Source organism: Phragmites australis, chromosome 6, assembly GCF_958298935.1.
Source record: "Phragmites australis chromosome 6, lpPhrAust1.1, whole genome shotgun sequence".
In the NCBI taxonomy this organism is placed as follows: Eukaryota; Viridiplantae; Streptophyta; class Magnoliopsida; order Poales; family Poaceae; genus Phragmites; species Phragmites australis.
Window position 1 is genome coordinate 36,435,750 of NC_084926.1, and position 22,045 is coordinate 36,457,794.

General features: G+C 47.3%; 2 protein-coding genes across 3 annotated transcripts; one reads left to right on the forward strand and one right to left on the reverse strand.

Moving 5' to 3' along the window:
* Window positions 1-9,870: 9,870 nt before the first annotated feature.
* LOC133922338 (probable inactive dual specificity protein phosphatase-like At4g18593) lies at window positions 9,871-12,783 on the reverse strand. 2 transcript variants are annotated; one of them, XM_062367630.1, is made up of 4 exons: window positions 12,571-12,736; window positions 10,871-10,938; window positions 10,310-10,793; window positions 9,871-10,211 (listed from the first exon to the last, which is right to left on the reverse strand). In XM_062367630.1, exons 2-4 carry the CDS (start codon window positions 10,871-10,873, stop codon window positions 10,057-10,059), a joined length of 642 nt encoding a protein of 213 aa, XP_062223614.1. In that variant the 5' UTR covers window positions 10,874-10,938; window positions 12,571-12,736; the 3' UTR covers window positions 9,871-10,056. The 2 variants fall into 2 exon arrangements, with proteins under 2 accessions (XP_062223614.1, XP_062223613.1); XM_062367629.1 differs by having other exon boundaries at window positions 9,872-10,211; window positions 10,871-10,946; window positions 12,571-12,783.
* Window positions 12,784-13,472: 689 nt separating this feature from the next.
* Window positions 13,473-15,742, forward strand: LOC133923180 (embryonic protein DC-8-like). The gene is made up of 2 exons (XM_062368610.1): window positions 13,473-15,302; window positions 15,398-15,742. The coding sequence occupies exons 1-2, from the start codon at window positions 13,590-13,592 to the stop codon at window positions 15,581-15,583; spliced, it is 1,899 nt and encodes a 632-aa protein (XP_062224594.1). The 5' UTR covers window positions 13,473-13,589; the 3' UTR covers window positions 15,584-15,742.
* Window positions 15,743-22,045: the final 6,303 nt, after the last annotated feature.

Below are 22,045 nucleotides of genomic sequence, written 5' to 3' on the forward strand. Positions count from 1 at the left end.
CATATGGAGCTACGACTTCGTTTCTGTCAGGTCACAGGAGTATATATCTTGAGAACAAAGCAACATCCTGTTCTCGTTTTGACCGATGCATATATTGCACCGTACGATCCGATCGAGAGAACAATTAACCACCCTTCAACGCATGCGTGCGTGGCACATTGCCACATGCTAGCCATAGTAGTTGTTTTGAGTGATACCTACTCAAAGAGGATTCCACGAACTCGGATTACTTTCCAGGCTATATATAAGATCATCTTCAATTATATTCCTTTTATTCGGTTCCTTTCTTGAATTTCTTTTCCGTTTCTATTCCTTCTATTTTCTCTCATCTTCAACAGTTTTCCTTCGAAGGGAATCGCGAAGGGAAAGGAGAGAGAATCCCGTTCTGAAGGAAATGACTTTAGGAATCCTTTCGTAACGGAAACCATGAAAGAAAACCGTTTAATAACAATAAGTAAAGGATATTGATCAATAATTTTCAAAAGTATAATTCGTACCATGTTGCTCGGACCCTCTAAGACGTGATAGAAGGGGTCATGTGGGTGCCGACACTGAAGAACATCGGTGCACGTCTGACGGCCGAGATGACTCGGCGTGTACATCACTCGTCCTGGGAGACGGCCCTGCTACATCTGTGGTAGATCGGCAGGAGGTGAGTTTCAGGGCGCGCGTCGTCTTGTCGAAAACCCGTCTAATGAAGCTCGCAACATCCGACGCACTTAGGTGATGCCCTTGCCGGACGCGGTCCATGGCAGCAGCTGCATCCCTATTTACATCATAAATGATATCTGTCTGCGGATACGAACAATGGTGAACAATTAAAGTATACGGTTATGTTCATTCAATATAGAGTACGGACTTCAAAAAATGACTTACTGTTAAAGCGGCGTCCTCGTCCCAATGCACCGGGTATGTCTCCGTTGTCGATGCGACGTGGCCCCGGACATCATCAGGGGTGTAGGTGACACGAGTCCGCGTACGAGGTACGTACCACCGTAGGTACTCCCTAAAGTTTCCCTCGGTGTGGGGACGCGCCTCATCAACGATGTCCTGTAGCGCTTGGGCCCATGTTGCCACGTAAGGGGCCAAGCGGTCCGCCCAGATGTGGCCAGCTGGCTGGCCTTTCCGCGTGTACCTGCATTGAAACCACGGTAAATATAAGTCAAACTGAAACGAAGGTTGCTCAAACTAAAATTTATCAAATGTACCTGTGGACGTGCAAGGGGACTGTACGGATGGGGACGAGCGGGAATGCCTGGTGACGGCCAAACTGCCGCATGATGCGCTGCGGTGAGTACTCTTCGACGTAGATGTCGAAGACAAGGGGCGCCTTGGTGAGCCAGTACTCCTCGTCACGGGTGCACAAGGGTGACAATCCCAACCCTGCACGTGTATGAACGGACCGAGCGTTGTATGGCTCCCATACCACATCGTTAGGACGTAGCCTGTCAAACTGGGTACGAAAATGCTCGTATGCGCTGCGAGGCTGCTCGTGGGCCCAGTGTGACTGAGTGACAAACATCAATACAGATATTTAGAGAGTAACATAGTACTAACGAAACTGTTAATGTAAATTACGTACCCGTCGACGACACCACAGCGAGGCCATTGTTGGTGTGTCTTCGTCCATCTCGCCGTACCACTCCTCTGGGTACGGGGAGTGATCCACCACCGGCCTACCTATGGCGAAATGCTCGTACGACCATAGCTGAAGAAGAAGTGGACACCCGGCAAAAGTGGCTAGCGCCTCCTTCTTCGTGCATGCGTCGCAGAGCGCCCGATACGTCGCAGCAAGAACAGCTGATGCCCAGCTGAACTGCGGTACATCATCTGCATGCGCGTCCGCTATCGACCGGGCATACGGCACAAGGGTCCTCGTAACCAGGTGGCCTTGGCCACTAGTGAACATCACCCACCCAAACAACCAAAGGAGGTAGGCCTCCAAATGTCTCGAGACCGCGTATGCGTTGGCTTGTGGGTGGATGTACGCCGGCTGCATATATGACTGGTGTCAGAAATAATCATTATGACATAATTTGTTAGTAATCGATAGGTTGCATGTTACCGTACCTGGAACTGTAGGATCCACTTCTTCGTTGGCCCTCGTGTATCGGCTAAGAACTCAGGCACGTACGGGGGTGCATCCGCCTTTCGCTCCACCGGCCCAAATCGCTGATGCATGTCGTTCATCCAGTCAGCCTGCATATCGATCACCCCAACCGCAGCTCCCGCGTAAGGAAGGCCTAAGAGGTAGGAGACGTCCTGCAGGGTCGGGGTCATCTCTCCGCACGGTAGGTGGAACGTATGTGTCTCCGGCCTCCAACAGTCGATCAGTGCTGCTATCAGCGACCGATCGAAGTAGAAATGACGGGCCGCAACCTCGGGGTTCTCCGTCGATCGGGCCTCGACCAACCGGCAAAGCGGTAGGAGTCCGGCCGCTCTCAACCTATAAGTATTGTAGTACATCAATAATATGTAACAACAGCAGCGAAATGATATGTAACACTATCAGCTTTTCTAAGTACCTGTGGGTCCAGCGCTCGTCTACCGTCAGCAGCTCTCCGGGGCCTCGTGGGCGAAACACTCCTAGCTCCGTCTGGTGCTCGGCGGATAAGAAGCTGCGATGCTTCTTGTCCACGGCAGGGTCCAAAAGCTCCGAGGTCGAAAGCTGAGCCATCTCTGCATTTGAAAGACATGTACATTAATACATTGAGAAATAAATACAAGAACAACATACTTCGAATGCAAATTAACCATACGCGAAATTAACACATATTAAAATGGTACAAAACTAGCTGACCTAGACAACAGGTGCATCACCGCCTGCACTTTTGGGACAATATTTGTAAGTGTGACCTACTTCATTGCACTGACTGCATCGCTTAATCCTAGGGCCAGCCTCGGATTCATCTATATCGTTACGAATCCGCCAAGATTGTCTTCGGCCCGGTGCGTTCTTCATCTTTCCCAAATCAGGCACATATATTCTTGAAGGCCCTGAGTTACTTGTAAAAGTGTCAACAATGCCGTAACCATACAGCTCCTAGTTCCAGGTGTTCAGTACTTGATCTTTCATGAAATATTGTGACACATATTGCCTTGGAAGCATATGGTGCTCCGCGCACGCAGCTATGACATGTGTACGAGGTTTGTGGAGTAATTGTGGCTTCTGACAACTACATATGTATGTCCCACTCCTTAGCACACACTCTTGAACATGCCGCTCACGTCTACCCCCCTCCGACCCTTATCCCGACACAGGACACTAAACCTGTGCTCTGTTGTGCCCTCTTGATTTGCGCGATGCATGTGGGCCTTCCTATTTGCCTTCTCCATGTACTCACATAGCATCCGGCTATAAAGCATACGATTGTCCTCCATTACAACCTTAGCAGCTGCAAACCGATCAATGAAGTACTTGCAGGTGACATGCAAAATGCCTTCTACAATTCCAACTAGTGGTAGGGATCTTATTCCTCGCATGACCCAGTTATAAACTTCTGCAAGGTTTGTAGTCATTACTCCATACCTGGCACCACCACTGTCGTACAGCAGAGCCCATTTTTCATTCGGCTCATTGCATATCCACTGTGAAAAGCTCCTAATAGATGAGCCCGATCTCCTTACAATCTGCGGAGTATCGGTTGGGAGCCGACCGAGAGCTATTGGTTCCTCACGGTTAGGTGCGGTCTCCGCAGTTTGTTTAAGAGTCAGTTCATCAAGTCTTGCCCATAATGCATTGAACTTACGTTGCTGGTTCTGACTGCACAACTTCTTGAAGAGCTTTATTAACTCTTTGTTTTTAAACTGTCTGTAGAAGTTCGCACCCATATGGCGCATGCACCACCTGCTTTTGAGATCTGGCCACTGTACTGGTACACCCCGTCGCACGCTACCGTGTTGCATATCCAGCAAAACCTGCAACAATCCTGCATGTCTATCATGAATGAGACACACATCTGGTCGGTCAAGAACAATTGCATGCTTCACCCGCTCTAGGAACCAATACCAATTGTCCCCATTCTCACTCTCCATGAACGCAAACCCTAGTAGCAGCACTTGGTTGTTACCGTCGACCCCTATTGCAGACAATATCTGCCCTTTGTACTTTCCAGTTAGGAATGTTCCATCTAGGCATATGATGGGTCGGTAATATCTAAATGCTTTGATAGTTGCACCGAATGCAAAGAAAGCACGCTGCAACACTCTTTTTCCGCTGTACTCCACATCAGTAGAGGGGTAATGCTTGATATCATAGTAGCTGCCTGGATTTCTTGCACAAATTGTGGCTAATTGACGAGGTAGATTGTGATACGAATCTTCATATGTACTGAACCTAATCTCAATAGCATTTTGTTTCGCCCTCCATGCCTTCGTATAATTTATTGTGTACTGGAACCTTTGCTCAATAGCACGGATTATTGATCGTGGCTCATACCTTAGGTTGTCCACAATCTCTCCGTACATAACATTTGCAATGAAAGCAGAAGACAGGTTCCGATGGACGAACTCTATTTCCTCAATATGACAATTATGTTCCTTAACTATTGAGCATTGCCAGTAGTCTGCCCATTTCCCTCTAAATGCGTGCACCCGCCAAGGGCACTCAGGAACCAAGCACTTCACATCGTACTCTCTTTTACTTGATTTAACAACCTTGAATTGCCTACGAAGAGACAACGACCAAAATTTCACAGCATCAATAACTGCCTCTTTTGTAGGGTACATAGCACCCAGTGACACCTTATTCTCATGGTATGGCCACGGTGTCTGGTCAGCCTCGCTAACCACCAACTTCGAAAATTCTTGATCCTGCCACTCTGCAGGAACTGCAGCATTACCCTCCTCATCAGAAGAATCCCCATTGGCAAGGCCTTCCTCCAACTCTTCATCCTCCAAATCCATATCTTCAATGATGCTAGGGATGTGCTCCCCTTCATCAGCTACACCCATCGGCTGCAGGTCTGGAACATCACCAACCTCCTCTCTGGACCCTACATTAGCCGCCTCTGACTCATCTTCCACTGCCTCACTTGGTCCTGCTGCTGCTTCTTCAGAGTTCACCTCATTTTGATCTTTCAGGTACGCCGCAGCTAATAAAACAAGCGGCATGCCACGTTCACAGCATATATCTACATACTGCCTCCAAGTTGATGTGGCTTCGATGGGAACAAGCTCACCAAAGTATCCATGACTAGCACGGCTCAGAACATCTTTCAACTTCAGCTCATATTGCTGCGGATCCAGTTGGAAAAACCACATGAGCCATTTGCACACCCCCACAATAGTCCTTTCATTAGCCTTACTAAGCCCCTTCATAACATGGTGAAATCCAGAGAGATCTACACCGTTGGGACCGTACATAATTTCACCCTCACCATAATATATCTGAAAAATTAATTTATCTCCCATTCCTGGAAACACCCGCAAACATAACACATGTTAAGACAACAAACTATATTTCTGATTATCGGATAAAATAGTTTTTAAATGCTACCCTAGGTTCGCAAATTATCATCTACTGTTGACTCATACGTCCGCATGTACAAGTAATATACTATAAACTATATACTACAAACAACATACTGAAAATAATATACTAAAAATAATATACTACAGGTAACAAATTGAAAATAATATACTAAAAATAATATTCTATATTCAACTATTATCGTGCAATTTTCTAACTAAATTTTACAATTTTCTAAACCCTAGATCTAAATATCTAAAATCTATGTCATATACTACTACTTCACTAATTAACAACAATAAAAAGGATAAAAAGATTAACATGAATTTTTTTTCCAAATCCGCAGCCCAAATACAGCAGGGCTTCGCCGATCTCTCTTCCTCCCCTCTCCTCTCCTCTCTTCTCCTCTCTCTTCTCAACTTTTCTTTTTTTTCCGAATTTTATGGTTTTTTCTCTATTTTTCGGGGTTTTTATAGACTCAGGGCGCAGGGGGCCGGCGCGGGGCGGCGGGCGGGAGGAGCCCTTACCCCCCCCTGAGAGGGCGGTAAGGACCTGAGGGGGCGGTAAGCTGTGGGGCCCGGGCGGGAAGGCATACCGCCCTCTCAGGGGGCGGTTAGCACCCGTACCCGCTCTCTGAGAGGGCGGTGGGCGCCTACTTTTGCAAATCTTTTCGTCGGGAATCTATTTATTTAAATTTAAACTCGAAAAAATAAAAAAATAAAAAAATCATGACAGTAATAGTCTGCGGACCCTTACCTTGTGGATGGGCCCATCTTTAGGTCTTGTTTGGATGCTAGGGAGGAAAATTCATACGGTAATAAATCATGATTACTGATCTGTTTTTTCAATTTCTGTAGAAGCATTTTGATAGACCGTGATGGGATCTATAAAATTATCTTAGTTGGAAAAAAATTATATTAGTTCACCACAACGAAATGGAATTAATTGATCTTTCGGCAAAAGTATATTCATTTTGCTATACTTTCCTAACATTTTTTTGCTAACATATAGTATGGAAATTAAAGCAATGGCTAAAAAGAAAATTAGCTCTGAAACAGGCAAACCGAGGGTCTATTTGGATAGCCGAGACTCCTTGATATAAAAAAACTTAAATGTTCTGGTACTAAAAGTCCTGGGTTAACTCCGCAATAATTTAAACAAGTCCTGGTGCTAAAAGAGTGAAATTTTAGGAAACTCTTCAGGTGTAAATGAACCGTGTTTTGAAATGTGCAAACTCTGATATGAGCAGTCCGACAACATATATAAGAGGTTAGAGAATTTCTATTCCTCGAGAGAATCATCACAGAACTTAAATTTCTCAAAGTATCTATCCCCAATTTCACGTTAGAGGGAGTAAACAAATTCAAACGACAGATGCTGATGAAACGACCCTGAGTATTGACAAGTGTCGTGTCTTGGTGTCACTCACAAAAATTTCACACAAATTAGTTCAGAAAAAAGGGCTAAATATGCTTCTTCGCCTAATGCTTGCACGTGTTAATTAGAAAGCAATCATGCATTCACAAGCTGGAATACTTCTCTCTAGAGGGACATTGCAAGGGGGTAATAATAGTAGTCAGACAACCGACACGTTGACCGGCAGGTACTAAATAGTGGTGGTAGCGGCCGTAATTACGTCCGTAATAACAATTGCGCCCGCAACAGCAGCAACAGAGTATAAACATTACCGACATGAGGTAACAGTCAAAAATAACAGATAAGAACTTAACGTCCGCTATAATGTTTCTTAGACCGCTATAGCATTTGTAAGACTGTTTTAGTGACCACTGTTTGGTCATGGTAGCGGTCTAATCCTAGCATATTATTTATTTAATTTTTAAATTTTAATTTTTAAAATTTTTGTTGTCTTATTACCTTGTTCTATATTTGTATGTCCAAGTTATGCTTCTAAACTCTAAGTTTTCATTAAATAGTACATTTTGTATGATTTTTATGATGGGATAAAGTCATAATATAAAAAACACTAGGTATTTTTCAAATACCGTTATTTGAACTTAGCACCACTATATAATCCGATATCTGCTACTTATTACTCCACCTCGTTGACTGGTAGATACGAGAACGTACTCATCAGAACCTAGGTACTACAGGCAAGGTTTGAACTAGTGTGTGAGTGTGTCTCCCTCGTTTTGAAGAATTCCAAGCATACTTGCAGTTCCATTTCAATGGTCATTGCATGCATTTTTGCGCATAACAAAAGTAACATCCAAATATATAAAAATACGGTAGAAGCAAAATAAGAGTTCTTTTTACATTGCTTGTAACTTTTTTTGCAAAATATACAGGTAAACCTTTTTAAACCAAACTTACGTTGACATGAAGAAACAACAGTTTGAACAAACGCTTGCAACACGTGTATACATACATAGAAGAGGATGCACGGGAATGGTGGTGAGTAGCAGAGGAGATCTCGCTTAGACCATCCTTAACCATATTTTTTTCATTTTGTTCTCTTTTTATTCTCTTTTTCATTTTTATTCTTTTTATTTTTCTCTCATCTCTAATAGTTTCTTTTCGAGCGAAATCGCGAAAGGAAAAGAGAGATAATCCCATTCTGAAGGAAATGATCCTAGGAATCCCGTCGTGACAGGAACCGTAAAGAAAAATCGTTAGAACGCTGAAGAAAACAAAAATCACCTCTTAAGAGAATTCCTTAGGGCTAGTCTTAGATGTGGAGGAAGTTGGCCTGATGCTTCATTTTCGGAGGCCACATTCAGTGCCTGCTCGCAGCTGGCCGCAGCACTTGCACGTAACCGGGATACTGCATCGATCGATCCCATTATCCCAACCTTTTGGTTTCATATGCATGCAGTTGTGGATTAGTTCGTCTGGTGGTGATAGATAGAACCAAATGCCATTGCAGAACTGTGTACACACTGAACATCAAGGGCCTCGTGCACCGCCTCACCGGCAGGTCCGCCGCGCAGGCTGAGGCCGTGCCGAGCCGGCGGGAGGAGTGCTGCCGCTGGTCCGCAAGGCACCAGGCGGGCGGTGAAGTGCGCTCGGCCGCCGCCGACGGCCCCGGGCGCGCTCCGCCGTGCCTGGAGGACACGTACGAGACGGGCGACTTCGCCGAGCTGCTCTACGCCAGAGCGCGCGAACGGCCCCTTTGGGCATGGTGTTGGCTACGGCGATTTCCCATATTGATCGACGGCCATGGTCGGTCGCGAATGGCTTGTGAGAATGAATTATGTACAAATCATTTTGCGAGTAGCCATTCGCTTTCAGTATAGTGTGCGTACAGCTGTACTCCGTACTTGTACCGCTATATTCTTTTGTAAATTTTTAAATTAAACGATAATTTTGGCTCTGATGAAATACTCTGAATCCTGAAACTGAACCGCCTCGATTACATTCAAACATGTGACCAACTCGTATAAAACAAACAGCCTTATGCTAAGATTTACAAAATTCACACTATTCACTTTTAAATTTTGCTACGTCACAGTGACAGCTAATGTACATGGATGAGGATGCGTCAGCAGCGTAACACGCATGTAATCGTTGTATCAGTTGGGCACCATCACGAAAGACAAACTTCACAAATAGTCACCAACAGGTCAGGATTGAAAAATTCGACTCAAGAAATCAGAACAGAGACTCCACTGATAAGATTGATCAATGTTGAAAAAAATGGGCCGATCAACCAATTAATCAGCGGAGTAACTTGTGATCGGTGAGCTTCCGACTCAATTTTATGGTTATCGGAGAGAAAATTGAGATGACCAGTTAATTGGAGTTAATCGACCGACTACTTGTAAAACCATCGTTAATCGGCTAGCCCGAGCAGCCCGCTTAGGGGATTCGCACAGCCAATTGCGCGGCCACCGTCCCTCCAACATTGCGCTGCGGCTCCACCCCCCTTCCTCCCGCACCTCTATGTTGTTGTGCTGCTCCCCCCCGTCTCCTACGCCATCGCCTCCCTCTCTTGATTGACGCTACCACCATGCCTCCACCGCCTCGACACCAACGAGGTAAGCCACCGCTGCCCTGCCCTTTTTCCTCCCTCATCAGAGCTACCGTCGACCCTATCCGTCATCGCTGCCAAACCCTATTTACTGTCATATGTGCATGTGAGGTAGAGAGAGATAAGGAAGGGAGAGAGGTGGGCCACCGGTCCAAAAAGAAAGAGGCTCACCGAGAGATATGTCTATTTTAATATTTTCTTTTTATAACATATCTATTGTAATATATTATATTACTAGATTACATAAAAAATAAGATATATTTCTTCCTGACCAACCAATTAATAGTTGACCAATTAATTCAGTTAATTTCTAATTAACCAATTAATCCCTACTCCTAGCCGGTCAAACACCTACGGATCATCGATTTTTTGAACAATGAGACCATCATACCCAAGAAACGAGAATTTCACCGAAGAACTAAAGTCGAGGAACCAACGTCAAATTATGCTGATGCTCTGCAGTTACGAGATCAGCATTTTTGACAGCGGGTTAAACACCTGATAACCAGAGTGCCTACAGAAGTCTAGCCGCTACCGTATCCTATATATATGCTGTAAAGTCACTGCTGATGGATCAAAGCTTCACTTGATCGACTGATTACATCGAGCATTCGTCGATCTTGCTTTTGGTTAGCTGGAAAGCTGGAATCACCCAGGTACCGCAGGTGCACTGCATGCCAGCCCAGTTGAACTGCCCCAGTAGAGCTTTGCATCCCATGCAATAGAGCTTATGTGAAACATATCCTTCCTCCACTGCAAACAACACACGGTTTACACGAAAATATCAGATGCTTATGATGAATATTCTGTAGCAAAAAAAGGGTTAAAGAATCCTGGATGGGGGAACTAACCATGCTGCATCCATTTCATTGGCTCCACAAAGATGCACATACATTCAGGTTGCTTGTCATCCACATCCACATGGAACCTTTTGCGCGTTTTGAAACTCTCCTCACCCTCACCTACTTCATGGGCAACAATAAACTCTTGAGTTGCCACCATTCTCCGACACCTTTTGCAGCGGTAAATAACACCTGGATCAGAAGTTTGCTTTTCTGGGTTAACATCAGTTTCCGCAACTTTCTCCTGGCATGTTTCCATGGGCTTTTGATTAACCTCCAATCTTGCCTCCAGATCAGCTTGCTTTTCTGGGATAATATCAGTTTCCACAACTGTGTTCTGGCATGTTTCCACAGGCTCTTCATTGACCTCGGATTCTGGCATCTCATTAGGTTCCTTTTCTGGGTTCACACCATGATCTACAGGATTTTGATCAACCTCTGATCCTGGCTTCCATTGGACTCCCGATTCTGGCATCTGACTGGTTTCCATCTCCTTTAAACCACATAATATCAGTCATACAAAATATGCTGACATGCTACAACCCTACGGTACAATATTAATTAGCTTACCATGCTGTTTAAACTCGAAAGTAAAGCCTCCACAAGCGTGCTGAAAATTGATTGGATTCTGTTCACACCTGCAGTGCTAACAGAAAAATCATAAGAGATCATGCATAGCGCTAGTAACACATAAAGCACAAGTGCCAGACATATTGCAAATTAAACAGAAATTTAAAAAGTAACTGCTAACATATTATTGATGCATGCGTGTAAAGTTATGAAATGAATGTGTTCAGCTATCCAGACAACAGTTACAGTTAAGCACATGAGTTATAGAAAAAAGCATTTCATAACTTGCAGAAGCAGAGTCGTTCTGTGATTTATATGCACTGTTGTCCTGTGATTTGAGTGTAAGTCATCATGATATTGTGAGTTATGAATGTTGTACATCCTATTATCCTCGAATAGTTTCTCCAAGCATTATTACCTACGATTTTGACAATTCAAGTCATCATGCGACAATGCCCAGTACAAGAAACTCTTTTACATAAAACCAAGTACAAAAAATTCTTTTTAAGTGAAACCAAATACAAGAAACTATTTTTAAGTGAAACCAAGTACAAGAAACTATTTTTAAGTGAAACCAAGTACAAGAAACTATTTTGAAGACCAAAACTCTTTTTAAGTGGAACCAAGTACAAGAGACTCTTTTTAAGTGAAACCAAGTGCAAGAAACTTATTCTGTACCAAGATTTTTTATCATACTCCCTTTCAATAAATAATTTACTAACAATGTCCATTGATATTTGTCAGGCTCAATCATCTGAAAATAAACCCTTAGGCTCTTGTTATTTAAATAACCTGAATTCCTGAACAACATAAGTTGGACACAAACTGGAATGAGGGACAGTCCAATAGGCAAGATGAAACAAAAAATCCAAGATCTTCGAAGACGCGGCGAATCTCATATCCTTTTATCCAAATCTTTCAACATTATTGCTGATGCAGGGTAGTTTGGTTCATGAAGTGATCTTTCTTTTATCTGGTCACCTTGTGCGGTTCACTGCTATACTTCATTAGCCCTACCTAGTACCTAGACAGCGCAGATGAACAACTAATCACCAAGCTGCAATCCAATCATAGAGCACGCACATCAAATCCACATTTTCTTGGCACCACTATATTCTGCTAAACCAAACAATGGCGGTCTGTCGGTTAGTACAGGAACGAAATATCAGTATCACCAGTTCCTTCCAGCTGATTCAGAATGCCCCAATCAAGCCCTGAATCGACTCTCCACCCGATCCAGAAGCGGTGCAGGGTTCCACGTCGGCCTTTCTTCCAAAACACAACCAGAAACTTGCAATTAGGCGCATACACGCAGCGGGATTCCCAAAGTGATCCAACCCCAAAACCTCACCTAAACCCAACCACCAGACGCAAGGCAAGACTTACCATGCGCCATGGGGGTTCAGTTGAACCCCAAAGCTCTTGGAAAATAAATCGCACCCGCACCTTGGCTCCCAACTCCTACGGCGTCAGTGGAGACCGATCCATCTTGCGCGCGGTAAAGAATAGGATGACGAAGAAGCCTAATCGAACCGAGCCGGAGCCATGGATGGATGGGAACAAATTCGCTACTATCCGATGGATAGAACGAAAGGATAATATCCGATTGCTCAAAGCAATTGAAACATCTCACGGAACATTACAAAATCCACAATTAAAGAGGAGGGGGAAATCCATCCAAGCAAGTTAGGGTTCCTCACCAGCATGAGAAATCAACCAATCAATCCCGAGTGCGGATGGATTCTCCACTCCATGCCAACCCAGCACCAGCAGACAGGGGAAGAGGAGGGCGGCGAGTCGACGACGACGACGACTGCGAGGGCCGGTGGCTGGCGCGCTTCGGTTGAAGCAGCCTGGACTGGAGGGCTAGTTAGGCGGCGCGGGCGCGGGCGACGGCGGCGTGAGCCGTGTAAAGCTGTGGACGGATCGAATACGTACGGACGAAGCGTGGCCGGGGCGACGGCCCGTTTGGATCCATCTCTGCGCAGGCCCAACCAGGTTAGGGCCCAGGCAGCCGTTTTGTGGGCCGGCCCGGATCGTTTTCTCGTTGAACGATCCACTAACACCAAAATTCCGTTAGGCCATATGTATTAGATGAAATACCAATCAGACAAATTATATCGACAAATATGTAAATAAAAAAATTATAAAATATATAAGAGAACCAACACCAAAGTTCATTTATATTAAAAAGTAAATAAAAAATTATAAAATTTATAAGAGAACCAATCAGACAAATATGTATTAGATGAGAAGAACGAATAGTCGAAATAGAAGCTACGTAGAAGTTGCATTCGCCAAGGATCCACGCATGCAGCTAAGGATATGAGATGGGCACGCCGCACGCACGGACTCTGATGTCGCTGACGCACCACGGCGGCACGGCCTCCTCGCTCCTATCCTCTCCCTCGCACGTGTCAGCTCCTATCCTCTCCCTCGCACGTGTCAGCTCCTATCCTCTCCCCCGCACGTGTCAGCTCCTCCCTACACGCGTCGCGCTCCGGCGCCATGCCAACCTCGGCCGATCAAACGCGAACCGCTCAACGCCGATATTATAAGCCTCCCGCCGATCACGCTGCCGATCACCAAGCCGCCCGCAGGCCACTAGAGGTCACTCACTACCAGTGATCAGCTCACGCTACGTCCAACATAGCAACCACGCCCTACTCCGACCCTCGAAGCACTACCGCGGCTTCGCCGGCCACCTGCGATTCGGACAATGGCGTCGCATCAAGAAACCAGGAAGCAGACCACGAAGGGCCGAGAGGAGGAAGGTCAAGACCAAGCGATGAGCCTAGAGGAGATCGGCAAGTACCGCACCGAGGCGCAGCAGCGCTCCACGGACGCCATCCGCGCGGCCGAGGGGCGGTTTAACAAGGCAAACAAGGCTGAGCATGGCGGCACCAAGGGAGCGGTGGCCGTGGCCCAGCAGGCGCCCGGCGCCACCACGGTGGTGTCGTATCAGGAGACAATGAAGCAGCCCGCGAAGCAGGGGGAAAGCCAGGGGATGGGCCAGGGCACCGAGGCGAAGCAGTGGCTGGCGGACGCCTCCAGCGAAGCCAGGGAGCGGTGCAACCGGGCCCTGGGGACGAGCCCGGCCGCGGCGCACGACGGCAAGGGGGCGGAGGCGGCCCACGCGCCGGCAGCCGCGGCTCCACTCCAACAAGCCAAGAAGTCGTCCACGGAGCAGGAGGGTGGTCAAGCCTGCAGCCATCTGACGAGGCAGGAGGAGATGGGGAGGCACGGCGGCGAGGCGCACAAGAGCTCGGCCGCGGGAGAGAAGCATGATAAGGGCACGGAGGCCGGCGCTGCAGCCGGACACGGAACGGAAGGCACGGCCACGAACCCGCTTGGCGCTACGGCGGACTACGCCGCGGCAAAGGGCACCGAGGCCAAGGACGCCGGGGCGCGCGGCGCGCAGGCCACCGAGGAGAAGACCAAGGAGGCCGCGGGGACCGCCGTGGACTACACCAAGCAGGCGACCGCGAAGGCGAAGGACGTCACTGCCAGTGCGGCGGGGACGACCATAGAGTACGCGAAGCAGGTCGCCTCGAAGGCCAAGGACGTCACTCTGAGCACAGGCGGGACGGCCGCGGAGTACGCGAAGCAGGCGGCAGTGAAGGGCAAGGATGTCACGCTGAGTACCGGCGGGACGGCCGCGGAGTACGCGAAGCAGGCGGCGGTGAAGGGCAAGGACGTCACGCTGAGCACGGGCGCGACGGCCGCGGAGTACGCGAAGCAGGCGGCGGTGAAGGGCAAGGACGTCACGCTGAGCACGGGCGAGACGGCCGCGGGGTACGCCAAGGCCGCCACCGAGAAGGCGAAGGAGGCGGCGGTCGCGACGGCAAAGACGACGGCCGGGTACACGCAGCAGGCGGCGGTGAAGGCCACGGACGTTACGGTGTCCACCGGAGCGCAGGTGGCGCAGAAGGCGAAGGAGGTGACGGCGGACACCGCGCACAGGGTGGCGGAGTACGCGAAGGAGAAGGCAGAGCAAGGCAAGGAGAGCGCGGCCCGCGCCGCCGACAAAGCGGAGGAGCCGGGCTATGACGCGACCACGCACGCCAAGGACTCAGCCTCACAGACGGCGGAGAAGGCCCGCGACATGACCGGACAACACAAAGACAGGGCCAAGGACAGCGTCGGAGACATGACGCGCAAGGCAGAGGGCAAGGCCGAAGAGACCGAGGACAAGATGAAGGACACGGCTGGATCCATGGCGCAAAAGGCGAGCGACACCGCCGGACGTGCCAAGGACACAGCAAAAGACGCGGCTGGCGACATGACGCAGAGGTCGAAGGACGCCGCTGCCCAGGCCAGAGACAAGGCCAAGGACACTACCTCACACGCAGAACAGAAAGCAGGTGAAGCGAAGGACAGCGCGACGGAGACGGGCAAGACCGGCGCCGGAGGCGTGACGACGAAGGCGAAGGTACGTGGGCGCGCATGGCCCCGTCACAACATGCGTGTGTTCGATCCGTTGTTTGTCTAAACGTGTACGTAGCTGACGTCTCAGTTGTAATGCAGGAGGCGGCTGGTGGCGACGAGGACACGACGATAGTGGGCGACGTCCTGGAGGCGGTGGGCGCGACCGTGGTCGGGTTAGCGCAGCACACCAAGGGAATCGTCGCCGGCGAGGAGGAACTGGTCCCTCTCGAAGGCGAGGAGGGGAAGGTCACCGGAGCGAAAGAAGAGAAGCGCAAGTCCCCTTGATGGAGCCGCTGCTATGCTCTTGGGTCGTCGCCGGAGTCCGGACTCGCCGTGTACTGCTTTTGCAAACACGTCTGAGTAGAATAATGTTGTTGGTGTGCGTGTGTTGCCATATCGGTGTGTGATCGTCTGTACATATGTACCTATATATCGATATAGTGTGTATTATATGCGATGCGCCGATTATGGTGTGAAGTTATTTCTTTCTTGGTATGTTTTATGCACGTAAAATATATGTGATGACCTCAGTATGCTTCCCATTTTGCATGTCGTCTCGCTTTCTGCCGTCGCGCTAATGAACCGGAAAATGCAAAACCACAACGTGGTCCGGGCCATTGGAGTGTTTTGAGGTTTGGATTGATAAATAAATCCTAAGTAAGTCATTCCATCACACTCTAAAAAAAAATCGAAAAGTTTGAGCTATTTCACCGGAATGAACTCATAACTAACCAAAACATTTACACTCCATACAAAAAAAAATTGGAAAGCGAGGCTGATTAAAACGTAGTACTACCGTATTCCATCGGAATATGACTGCACCGGCAGATACATTTACACATTTGCTATTTTCAGTACTTCTTTGGTTTGCTTCAAGATAAGTGTGTAGAAATGTACGAGTAGTGTAGATAGTAGACATGTGCACACCACGTTGTGAAATTTCCCTTTAGAATGGACCAGATGTTGCACTTCACTACCGCCTCTTCTATTTTGTGTGGCTTCACTACCGCCTCTTCTATTTTGTGTGGCTTCACTACCGCCTCTTCTATTTTGTGTGGCGACCTCGTGACCTCTTAAAAACATTTTAAGGACGCACCTTCTAAATTTCAGGTGACCGAAAATAACAATTGCAAGCTTTTGAGTCAGTTGCGCTGGCGACTGATTAGCTACGGTGGGTTTTGATTCTGGGAGGGCTCACCGATCCCAGGCTTAGAGGGAATGCCTAATTAGTGATGGGGGAGGAGTGGCACAGAAGCCACGGAGGCGGGAAGAAGGCGAAGGGACCACCGTGATGAGGAGGTTGCGCGTCCGACGCACCTCAGCTGCCGCCTCGTCTTCCCCGGACGCGTGAATAGCGGCAGGCAATACACGGGTGCCCTTCATCGGCAGTACGGAGTGTCGCTCTGTTGGTGCGCGCGTGAAGGTGAAGCTAGCGAGGGTGGCGGCACAGATTCGGATGCATCGCGGCGATGCCTGTATGCGTGCGGCTAACCGACGGGGCTTGCACGGATGCGGGGACTGGCGTGGTGGATAGACGTGACCAGTGGTGGATCCGGTCGGTCAAAATAGGTAGGACGAATTTTAAGTCGATATTATATAAAATTATCTTAATTAAGATAATAACTAAGTGAAGCTAACAAGTTCTTAACATAAGTTGATAAAATCATATAAACCAGTAAAATAAAAAATAACCAAAGGTAAACATATATACAATTAAGAAAAGTAACCAAATGTAACCAAAGACAATAGAAGTAATTAAGTAAAGAAACTTACATAATCACAACCACTAATTATGTCTAGAACTGGAAGGCTTAGGCAAATTCATCTTCCGCTTTTTCATGTCATGAAACTGGTTCTTAATAGCATTAGAATCAAGTCCTCTGAATAAATCCCGCTCAATATAATACAACATTAAGTCATTGAGTCAATCATCACATATCCTGTTGCGCAAATTAGTCTTGATGATGTTCATGGCCGAGAAGACTTTTTCAACAGATGTTGTTGCAGCTGGTAGTACCAATACTAACTCAATAAGGTGGTACACAAATAGAAACACAATATGTCTTTGGGTTTCTACCATCTTCATTGCTAGACTTGCAAGATCATGACAAACAATAAAATCTTCAACTCTTCGAACCTGAAGAATGAATGTTTCAAATTGATCCTTTATAACAGCACGATCGCTGATAGAGAAATCTATGTCATATATCTCCGTAAGTTTAGCAATCTTGTGCATATCAAATTTAGAGAATCTGTCTTTTGGATCAAGACAAGAAAAATATATAAGCAACTCTGAAGATAGCTCACTGAAACGATAAGTCATCTCTGTGTTAATAGCATCAAAAGCTACATAAAAGGTGTCAACAAGATAATGATGGTCTTGAGTGACGTTGATCTTACAAATACAAATCAATAACTGAAGGACGAGCAAACCTGAAATGAAATTCACCTCAATGGCTTAAGTCAACCAATACTAAACATGTAAACTAGTGAACGGAAGTAGCCAGTCTGCTACCCTAGCAATCGGCAATCGCAACCAATTGATGTTCTGCAGGCTGCAGTTGCAATCCTACACTCCTGCTTTACTCGGTTGGCCGCCTGCCCCAACCAATCAAATGAGCCAAACACCCAGTGCGCCGAGCGGCCGAGGGAGAGTAGCGCCTGCCTGGCTGCCTGCCTACCCAGTTGCGGGCTGCCCCTGTCAGCTACCGCCTGGAGCTGGCCGTCGCCCGTTGGTGCTGGGCCGCCTGCTTAGGCAATCCGCCGGTGCAGTGCTGCCTGGCGTTACCCGCCACCGTAGGCCATCGCCGCTGCCCGCCCGCCGTCGGGAACTTGGGAGCTAGGTTTGCGCTTGCACATGGTGGATTGGAGATTTGGAGTTGTGGTGGAGTTATGGAGATTTGGAATTTTGGAGTTTGATTTGGGGGATTCGGCCGGTTAGAGATTTACTTGTGGGTTATGGGCCACTGGGCCATGCGCCCGTGTGTCGGCCTCACAGCCCAATTGCCCAAATGATGAAATGGGTCTTGTTCTTCAGTTCTTCCTTAGCTCGGTGGTGAACTGGTGCTTCTTCGGTTCTTCCTCAGCTCTCAGCTCGGTGAATCACCAAAATCCATGGGGAGGAGGGGGGGTCCAGCCGACGGGGAGCTCAGGCAGTGACTCCGTTGTCATGACCGTGAATAACTACGGGCGATGCCCGGGGCGAGCACGCTCCGCGCGTGATGGCTGCACGGTCTCTCCCCTGCACTGCCGCTGCCAAGGGCCGCCCTCCATCCCAAGCACCCATGCGCATGCCACCTCCCCTCTTTCTACTCGACAACGCCTCCATGCTGTTCCCTCGGTCAATTCAAAGAGCCAATGGACCAGCACGCTAGGGATGGGAGGCCCTGCCGCTGGCAAACCTCCGTCGCGCGTTGTTCTCTGAGCTGCTATCTTCGAACTCGCGTGCATTCTATACAAGTCCTTTCATTTTGTAAGTTTTTTCATGCCTGCAAGGCTTCAAGTATTTTTTTTCAAAAGATCGGGAACATTGTCCGACATATATATTAATAAGAGGAAGTGCAGTTATATGCATCAGGGGCGCAAGAAGTCTCAGTCAGATAGAAGACTGATATCAGTTGAAGCAGTATGCTCCTGACTTACAACCATAAAAAATAAACAATACTACTCACTGGTTGTTGGGACAACTAAGGTTGCCAGATGTTTTGCTCCTGTTGTGCTCCATGTGCGCACTTCGTCTTGTATTTCATAGATTATTCGAGCAGTTGATTTCTCCTTATGGTTGAAAACCCTGTCATTTCGTTCCCTCCAAAGGCTCCAGAGGACAGCAATGGCTAAAGAACGCAAGCCTTTAGCTGCTGGGACGTGGAGGAGCTAATTAGGTTGTAGAACCTTTCGGCGACGTTGTCTGATGCCAACCAAAATGCAAGTGCGAGGTTGCGGCAACCGACCCAATTGCTGATGGTAGTCCAAACTTGACATGCCATGGGACATGTCACAAAAATAAGGTGGGTTGTTTCTAAATTTCTACAGCATAGAGGCAGAAGTATGCATTCGACTATTCCCTTAGCAGTAGATCAGTAATCAAAATTCAATTTTGCAGAAGCAACCATAGAAAAAACTTACATCTCGAGGGAGCCTAGATGTGCCACACCATCAATGAAAAAGAAGAGAGGAGTCCACCTTCGAATTGCATTAGGTATGCAAACTTGGTTGAATAGTCCCCCAAAGCAGATCGCGTCCAAATGATGTCGTCTTGCTCAATGGTTGTAGCATCAAATATGGACTCCTCTACAAGAGGCCATAGCTGAACATACTCTGAGATCAGTGGAACTGTAAAGTCATGAGAAATATCTCTGATCCATTGTTCATTGTGCAGCACCTTCGTTACTATCCTATTTTTTCTCTTACTCCACTGATATAAATTTGGATACATGAGGGCTGGTGAGAGTCCATCAAGCCAGCTAGATGACCAGAATTTTGTCGTGACACATTCTTGACCTAAACACGAGTAGCAGCCACAAATAGAGCTATGTACACTTCATCCATCGAAAGCTCCATTCCATTCCAAGGTCTGTCCGATTGTTTCCATTGAAACTAAAGCCAACAGTAGAAGCGCTCGGCTGAAAAATTCAAGATTGGAGATACCCACGCCTCCGTGGTTGATGGGTCGACACACCCAAGCCCAACTGACCTTACATTTGCCTCCATGTAATTGTTGGTTCCTTGCCCATAGGAAACGTTGTCAGATCTTGTCAATATCTTTGATGAACTTCTTCGGCGATTTCAAGGCAGTCAGGAGATATGTAGGCAAAGAACTTAAAATAGATTGTACTAACACACAACGACCACCCAGATTAAGAAGTCTACCTTGCCAACCTGCAAGTCGTGCTAGTACTTTGTCTTGGATCAACTGGATGTGGACCAAACGCAATTGACCGAAGGTGAATGGTAGGCCCAGATAAGTTATAGGGAAGTTGATCTGTTGACTCATGAAGGAGGACTAGACCTTGTCTAGGTTGGTTGGTTGGCACCAGAATAGAGCCACAGAGCATTTTTCTAGATTGACGCACAAGCCTGTGGCGTCCCCAAAATTATTCATGATCATCATCACCATGTCCAGATCCGTTTTGGTTGGGTTAACAAACACCACAACATCATCGGCGTATAGGGACAATTTGAGCTTGGTCTGCCTACCACACATGGGAGATATATATCCTTCATATGTAGCCATCTCAAAGACTCTCTGCTAGGTGTCAATATCTAGGATGAACAAGTACGGAGAGAGTGGGTCTCCCTGAGGGAGTCCCCTTTCATGATGAATTTTGGGCCCCGGAATGCCATTGAGCAGGATAGATGAGGAGGAGGAGGAGATGAGATCCAACCAAGCTTGCCACTAAGGAGGGAAACCTCGGTGTTCCAACAGCTCGAAGATGTACTCCCAGGAAACTGAGTCAAAAGCTTTTGATATATCCAATTTGAAGAGAGGGCAAGCGTGCACATCCGGTGGTAAGCACGAGCCAAATTGCGGACATATAAAAAATTATCTTGCATGCATCTTCTCTTGACAAAGGAACTTTGTGAATTTGAAATGAGACCATCGAGCTTGCTTGCTAATCTGATTGCCAACACTTTGGATACTAGTTTGGCAAAAGAATGGATGAGACTAATGGATTTGAAATCATTAGTTGTCTCAGCTACTTCCTCTTTGGGCAAGAGGGCCACTGATGCATCATTCAACTTTTGTAGGGGACCGGCGTGTAGTCGATGAATGCAGGAAAACCCATTGATCACATCAGTTTTGATGATATCCCAACATGATCGGTAGAAAGTTCCAGCGAAACTATCCGGCCTTGACTCCTTTTCCGATGGCTTCTGCTTGATTGCCACCCAAATCCCTTCATCAGTAAAGGTGTCGTCCAGCCCGGCTTCATCTATCTTCGGGAGGTCGAGTTCATCCCATTGAAAGGTGGATTCTCGTTGCTCCTTTGTGCCCATCATACGCTGAAAATGTACATGAATTTTTGCCTCTTTATCTTTATGTGACCATATGTAAGTTCCATCTTCGTTCTTCAGGTTGGGGATGAAATTCTTTCTACGGCGGTAATTGGCTTTGATGTGAAAATTTTTTGTGCATGCATCCCCTTGGCGCAGCCAGGTGAGGCGTGAGCACTGTCTTCTCCTAGCCCATTCTTCCACTGCTAGGCCCAAGGCCCTGGTCTTGAGATCTTTTCAAAGTTCAGCCTCCTCTCTAGTAAGTGCATGGTCATCTTGTGCCATGTCGAGGTGCAGAATCACTTCGCGCGCCATGTGGAACTACATGCGTGCGTTAGCGAATAAGGAGTTGCTTGTGAGGAACCATCCAAATAGTATTCTAATTAATCATCAGGAGGATCATTATTCATAATCACAACCTTAATGATTAACCAGAATACCATCCCGGTAGTCCCGGCACGTGTTTTATGTCCAAGCTTGGAACACATGCCTTTCCAACAAGTACATCATAACACAGCTTAAGAAAGAGCGAGTAATTAAAGTTATATTACAAGTTCTTAAGCATACAACCATTTGCAATAGTTTACACAAAGAGAAACTACGCAACGGAAGATTAAAATCTTAACAACAACAAATGGAGAGTGGAGTTATATGCCCTTAGTCTCCACCCCAAAAGCTATGTCCCACCAGAGCAAGATGCACTACTCTTTCCCACCACCTGCATTGGCGGGCATGAAGTAGCCAAACACCACC

What these genes read in the sequence shown, in the direction of transcription:
- LOC133922338 (XM_062367630.1), bottom strand. An exon ending in AATGAAATGGATGCAGCATG is followed by an intron (nt 10,212 to 10,309) that starts GTTAGTTCCCCC and finishes TGTTGTTTGCAG; the next exon opens with TGGAGGAAGGATATGTTTCA.
- LOC133923180 (XM_062368610.1), top strand. Translation starts at nt 13,590, where the DNA reads ATGGCGTCGCATCAAGAAACCAGGAAGCAGACCACGAAGGGCCGAGAG. An exon ending in GCGTGACGACGAAGGCGAAG is followed by an intron (nt 15,303 to 15,397) that starts GTACGTGGGCGC and finishes GTTGTAATGCAG; the next exon opens with GAGGCGGCTGGTGGCGACGA.